At 38.5% G+C, this 7,185-nt stretch overlaps 1 protein-coding gene across 1 annotated transcript; it reads right to left on the bottom strand.

Annotated features, from left to right (window-relative positions):
* Window positions 1–1,351: 1,351 nt before the first annotated feature.
* LOC119503799 (zinc finger protein 771-like) lies at window positions 1,352–7,102 on the bottom strand. The gene is made up of 2 exons (XM_037795803.1): window positions 6,583–7,102; window positions 1,352–3,889 (listed from the first exon to the last, which is right to left on the bottom strand). Exons 1-2 carry the CDS (start codon window positions 6,773–6,775, stop codon window positions 2,847–2,849), a joined length of 1,236 nt encoding a protein of 411 aa, XP_037651731.1. The 5' UTR covers window positions 6,776–7,102; the 3' UTR covers window positions 1,352–2,846.
* Between the last annotated feature and the right edge of the window lie 83 nt (window positions 7,103–7,185).

Below are 7,185 nucleotides of genomic sequence, written 5' to 3'. Positions count from 1 at the left end.
TGATTAATGACATCATCATTGATTAATGACATCATCATTAATGACATCATCAGTGACCTCTCCTCATTAATGACCTCATCAGCGACCTCTACTCATTAATGACCTCATCAGCGAGCGACCTCTACTCATTAATGACATCATCAGCGACCTCTCCTCATTAATTACCTCATCAGCGACCTCTACTCATTAATGACCTCATCAGCGAGCGACCTCTACTCATTAATGACATCATCAGCGACCTCTACTCATTAATGACATCATCAGCGACCTCTGTCTGCAGCCTCACAGGCCAACAAGGACTCCCTGAAGAATATCGGAGAGGGCGCGGTGGTCATGTTGAGCCCACTGGGTGAGTGATGTCATTGTTTTTCTGTTTTTTTTACTAAGACAAATAATATTTAACAATAAATAACTTATACGGTACAAACATATCTGAGATTATGTACGTTCCCCCTGGCCACAAATCGTCGTGGCCAAGAGAGCACCAGCCATTTTGTTTTAATGTATTTATTTATGTTGATGTCACTGTTAACATCGTGCAGGTTTCAGATTGGCAGGAAGTCTTTTCAAAGTAAGACTGCCATTCTAAGAGGATCTGTTTGCTGCTAAGGATGAATGAGGTTTAAACAGGAAGTGGTGTGTGTGTGTGTGTGTGCAGTGTGACGTGAAACACGAAGGCCAGAGGACGAAGGTTAACCCCACCCCCCTAGAATGGGAGGCAGAGGTGGGCAGAGCCTGAATCATCCTCATCCTCATCCTCATCCTCATCATCATCAGAAAAAATGGCTGATATATAATATATCTTATATTATATATATACAGTATATATATATATATATATATATATATGTTGTTGTTGTGTTTTTTTTGCATCTGATAAAATCCAACAATTTAATAGTGATAAATAATGAGTAACAAAATTGCTGAATTTAAAACAGTTATTGTCTCTGTTTGCTTCAGTAGATGTGCACTCTGTCTGCCGTGCACTTATTTTAAATTTAAAGTATCAATATTATGACATAATATTATTGTTAGCCCTATAGAAAAAAAGTAATTACTAAAATATACAGCATTAACAAGATTGATTTTAAAATAATGCAACTATATCTGAGTCAACTGCTGTTTCTTATTGTTTTATATTTAGTTTATAATATCTGTGATATATTCGATGGACATTGAAACTGTAGTGAAGGTGTAATGTTGCTGGTATGATGTCATTATGATTATCAACAGATCATTTTCACTGTTTATTGACGAGTCTGATGTGTCTGGAGTAGGGCTATCAATTGATTAAAATTGTTAAATAATCGCACATTTTTCTATCTGTTAAAAATTTACCTTAAAGGGAGATTTGTCAAGTATTTAATACTCTTATCAACATGGGAGTGGACAAATATGCTGCTTTATGCAAATGTATGTATATATTTATTCTTGTAAATCAATTAACAACACAAAACAATGAATATTTGTGGTTCTTTTTAGACCATTTGTGAATGATGTATTTTCCATATAAAATAAACAGGTTCTAAATAAACAGTCTTTTACAATCAATATTCTTATAACATTTTTTATAGATCTTTTTTTTTCTAAATGAGTAATTGAACCAATCAACATTTTAAGGAAACATCAGACTTGACTTAAACATCGCTCTCCTAACTTTGGAAAACAAAATCTAACGAATAAATACACAGATACACATTTTAATGAATTGTTCTTTATTATAAAAATATAAACCAACCGCTTGGTAAAAAAATCTTCAAATTAACAGGAATTATAATTCAGGTGTAAACCTTTTTAATGCAGCAACAAATTGGTCAATTAAAATTCCAGCAGTGCAATCTGTTGGTGATGCAGAGAATCTACTGTTGGCTGCAGCTAATATGTTTTAAACCTAAAACATTGTCTACAAACTGGACAGCTATACAACTTCAGTCCTGTGTGAATTGTCATGTGACTAAATAATTGTCCCTTTTGTAAAAATTTTTTACTGAAAACTCAGCAACTGAATGGTTTCTCTCCTGAGTGAGTTTTCTTTTGCACATTCAGACTTGACTTAGAGCAAAATGTTTTACCACACTCAGAGCAGGTATTACATTTCATATCACTTACAGGGACTTTTTCAGAGAGTTTAAAGGTTCTCTGGTCTCCTTCCAATCATCACTGTCATAAGTCTCAAGTTCAGAAGAGTCTCCAGTCTTGTCAACAGTATCAAGTTGTAAATGTCTATTTGGATCAGAGTTCCTGGCTGGTTCTGGTCCTCCACAGTCCTCTCCATCAGCTTCTGTTTCCATCTGTTCAGTTGAGCTGCTGGCTGGAGACTGCCTCTCTGTTCTCCTCAGTTTGAGTTTGATGAAGCTGTGAGGACTGGTCATCAACATATTATGTCTTTTGACTTGATGACACCAGGCAAATCTTCTGTTACAAACACTGTAACTGCATTGTTTCACCTCTGTGTGGTAGGGCTGTCCAAAATACCATTTTTTTACGCTTCAAAGTTTCGGTGAATAATATTTAAAGGTATTCGAAGCTTCGACATGTTCTTCTGTCTGTCGGTCTCCCACGTTTCAGTCCCGCTGCCGCTCCTCTACATGCAACAAACAATGATATCCGTCTATAACTAATTATAATTCATGTTGAATATTAATAATTAATAATGTATTTCATGGGCAATTTTTGGATTCATACTTTATTATAATATACTTATATTAAAAAAAATGAAGCATTCAAATACTGATTTGGAGATTGACTACCATGGCAATGGTCGAAGCTTTGAAGAAATCGGGTCAGCCCTAAGGGAAAGCCATGTGTCTCAGTTTTCCACTTTCAATTAAAGTTTTACTGCACACTTAGCAGCTGAAAGGTTTCCTTCCTGTGTGGGTTCTCATGTGCATCTTTACATGTCCACTTGCTCTAAAAGCTCTATCACAAACTGAGCACCTGAAAGGTTTCTCTCCTGTGTGGATTCTTAAGTGTTTCTTTAAACTTCCATTCTCTGAAAAATGTTTCTTACAAACTGAGCAGCTGAAAGGTTTCTCTCCTGTGTGGATTCTCATGTGTTTCTTTAAACTTCCGTTCTCTGTAAAATCTTTCTTACAAACTGAGCAGCTGAAAAGTTTCTCTCCTGTGTGGACTCTTATGTGTTTCTGTAAACTTCTACTATGTGTAAAAGGTTTCTTACAAAATGAGCAGCTGAATCTTTTCTCTCCTGTGTGGGTTCTCTTGTGTTGCTGTAGATTTCCACTCTCTGTAAAAGATTTATTACAAACTGAGCAGCTGTATGGTTTCTCTCCTAGGTGGATTCTCATGTGTTTCTGTAAATCTCCACGCTGTGTAAAAGCTTTCGTACAAATTGAGCAGCTGAAAGGTTTCTCGCCTTTATGAAATCTCAAGTGTATATTAAGATTTGTCTTATAGCCAAATCTTTTCCCACACTCAGAGCAGCTAAATTTTTTTTCACTATCACTACATTTTGAATCACTGACACGGGCTGGATGTCTATCTGGATCTGAGTTTCTGGCTGGTTTTGGTCCTCCACAATCCTCTCCATCAGCTTTTGTTTCCATCTGTTCAGTTTGTGTTTGATAAAGTTGTGAGGACTGAGGTTTCTCTTCATCATCTTCACTCTTCACAGGGACAGGAGTGAATGGGAAATTGGTGATATCAGCCTCCTCCAGCCCTTGAAGCTGCTCTCCCTCCTGACTGGTCCAGAGTTCCTCCTGACTGGTCCAGAGTTCCTCCTGACTGGTCCAGAGTTCCTCCTGACTGATCCAGTGTTCCTTCTGTTCCTCTTTAATGTGTGGGGGCTCTGGGTCCTCTTGGTCCAGACTGGAGCTCCACTCATGCTGCTCAGGGGGAACCTCTTCTTTAACCACCAACAGCTGCTGGACGTCTGCAGGAAACAGGAAACACACACAGAGAAATGTTGTCGTTCATTCACATCACAGCTCAAAAACTCCTTATCAAACTTCTACTGACCACTGTATGGAGGCCGGAACCTGCCAACATCAAAAACCTCAGGGAGGAGACCGGCGGTGAGTCCGAAACAGTTCAGCTTCAGACGGTTGATCTGCACACCTGTATCGGGCTGATACTGACTCATATAGATGGATCGGGTATCGGTGACAATTGGGCCGATGTATTCAATTAATTTCCTTGTTTGTATCTCATATACATTATATACTGGAATTTGAATTCCTGTTTAAGTTTTGAGCAATTTGTTGCTGCACTAAAATTGTTTACACTACATCACACTTTGAAGATTTTTTACCATGTTACTGATGTACAATTTATTATTTTAATGATAAATAACAATTCAGTAAATGCATATCTATGTATTTATTTGTTACATTTAGTTTTACAAAGTTAATAAAGCGATGTTTAAGTCAAGCCTGATGTTCCCTTACACATAACAGAATAATCCCAGACACTTCCACACAGTGAGGCATACAGCTGATTAAACACTGGTATCGGAAAAGAAAGATGGGAGTCAGAGTTTAACACAAACATTTCAGATGAGTATTGGAGAAACGTGGAAAATACATCAAACATCCACCAATTCACAGATATGGAGGGAATTCTCTTGGAAAAATGTAATCAGATTTTTCTTCACGCCAAAGGTCATGAGTAAATATTTAAAAAGAAATCTACCATGTTGGAGAGAGTGTGGAGCACGAGATGCCGATCATTCTCATATATTTTAGAAATGTCCCAAAATATTACTGTTTTGGAAGGTGGTACACAACACTCTAAAAAAGATAGTAGGATATGATATCACTATGAATTACATGACACTATCTGTGTAATTTGAATTCTACTGATGGAAACGTGCGAATAAGAGATAGATATCTGGTCAAAATATTGTCAATAGCTAGTAAGAAAGCTATCACAAGGAAATGGGGTAGAGTGGAACCCCCTACACATGAGCAGTGGATAGGGGTAATAGAGGAGATTTACACAATGGAGAAGCTGACACATCGTTTAAGACTGCAAGGAACACAGATGGAAGACAAGTGGGAAAAATGGACATTATTCAAGAACCAAATCAGCGACGAGTATGGCAGAAAGGACAACTGATTGAGTTGAAAATGACAAGAGAATGTATGGGTTAATAGAATTGTAACTCCAAAACATGAGTCCTGTATGCAGGGTCTGAAATAATCACCTGCCACCTGCCAAATGCGGGTAAATTGTTGGCAGTGGCGGGTAAAATGGACAGACCATCTACCACTTTGGCAGACAGGGAAAACGCTAGAGATGGGAATAGAGAACCGGTTCCCGTAAAGAATGGGTTCTTACTTGTCCAATTCCTTGGCATCTCGTGCTTCTGTACGCACGCTGTATCCTGTTTCAGTTTGTTTTGGGCTGGAGCCACGGTGAAGAGAAAAAAAAGCGCTCAATAGCATAACCTCATGAACCTGAGGGGACGCACCCTGTTTTTTTCCCTGATAAAGCTTCACTGTGAACAACAAACCTGTGTTGAAATCAACAGGAGGAGAGTTAGTAATGTTAGCTGTTAGAAGCCGGTGGGCAGCACAGTCCTGCTTGGATAAATAACGAAGCTACTAATGTTAATGGAGGTGCCATTGAGTTACAATTATGAGGCGTTCAAACGCTGCTCAGGAAAAATGACTATTGGGCGAAGGTAAATTACAACATTATCATGATGCGTTCAAATGTAATCTCGTAAAATTACATTTTTGGCGAGAAATTTGAATAAATCCAGTTGTTTGAAGGAGATGTTTTCACATCAATATAAAATAGATATCAGAGAGAGAATTATGACCTGTTTAACTTCCTAACACTAGCTCCAAAGAGCTTGCCAAGATTTTTTCAATCAAAGCAAATATTTAAATAATCATAATCATTTGAATTGTGTGTTTTTATGCAAACAACCACTATAGATGACAATAACAAAGTGCAGTACAGTACAGTAACCTCCCTGACCCTAAAAATAGGGCTCCCCCAGAAGATTGAACACTGTAATTTACCATGTATAAAATGTTTTTTGTGTAAAATATATTGAAGATTGAATTACATCAGATCTAAAATGATATTCCTTCATTTAGTGCAGAGATTTCTGAGTGACAGACAAAATAAATATACTTGTCTGCCACAATGGCAGGAAGTGAAGAGAGTTAACTTCAGACCCTGCCTGTATGTACTGTTCCTTTTGTCTGTGGGTATGACTGTATACATGCCAATATATTGTTGATATGTGAATAACCTTAGAAAACATCAATAAAAACTAAAGTGAAAAAAAACCCACTGGTGTCGGATCGGTATCGGCCGATACCCAAAGTCAAGATATCGGTATCGGAACTGAAAAAGTCGGATCAGTGCATCTCTAGCCAAACATATCCGGTATATTTAGACATTGTAATGAAAAACTAAACAAAGAGGCATTCACGAGGAGGCTACCTGTTCACTTCCTGCTTTCAACAGCTGTAACTATGACGACCGCAGACGCGTTCAGCTGAAGGTCGACCGATAAACCGAAACACCGTTCAGTCAACATGAAGAGAACCAACCTGCTCTGGTAGAACCAGAGAGAGAACAGAGAGAGAAGAAGTAAAGAGAACCAACCTGCTCTGTGTAACTGAAGCTGAGGGTGTAAAACAGCGTCCAGTAGTTTCTGTTGTCGCTCGTTCTCCTCTTTTGATCGAGAGAGTTCCTCCTCGTACTCTGCTATCGTTCTTTCAAACAGCCCACATATCTCTTCAGCAGCCGCAGTTAGTCGCTGCTTCACCAACGCTCTCAGCATCTGGACTTTACACATTTTACCACAATGACAGAAACTTGCTCTCCATCAGACTCCGTCAGAAACACAGTTTGCTCTCCATCAAACGGTCACTCTGACTAGCAGCTGTGTTGCTAACCAGCTAGCATGCTAAGCTAACTTCAGTAGCTTTGTAGGCTACCGGGAGATGAGTCAGAGGTCAGACCTTCAGAATAAAAGCTGAAGAGCACAAAGTCCATTCAGACACACAGAGTCTCTGATGGATCAGAACTGTTGGAGCCCACACACATTTAAATCTCTTAAATCAGCAAAAATGACAACAACAGTTACAACGAGAAGCCATCTTGTTCCAAGGTACCACTTCCGGTGTATTTGAATTTCTGGGGTTCAAAATAAAAGCATCAAGGGTTCCCTGAAGCACTACCTACACCAGTAAAAGATGTTTTTTT

This window comes from Sebastes umbrosus, chromosome 15, assembly GCF_015220745.1.
Source record: "Sebastes umbrosus isolate fSebUmb1 chromosome 15, fSebUmb1.pri, whole genome shotgun sequence".
In the NCBI taxonomy this organism is placed as follows: Eukaryota; Metazoa; Chordata; class Actinopteri; order Perciformes; family Sebastidae; genus Sebastes; species Sebastes umbrosus.
Note: the sequence above shows the minus strand (reverse complement) of the source record. Positions and strands in the feature narration are given on the sequence as shown.

Bases quoted from the DNA above. Each gene is read 5' to 3' on its own strand.
- LOC119503799 (XM_037795803.1), bottom strand. From the start codon at position 6,775: ATGTGTAAAGTCCAGATGCTGAGAGCGTTGGTGAAGCAGCGACTAACT. The intron at 3,890-6,582 runs GTTGGTTCTCTT...TGTTTCCTGCAG, and splicing joins GCTTCAGTTACACAGAGCAG to ACGTCCAGCAGCTGTTGGTG.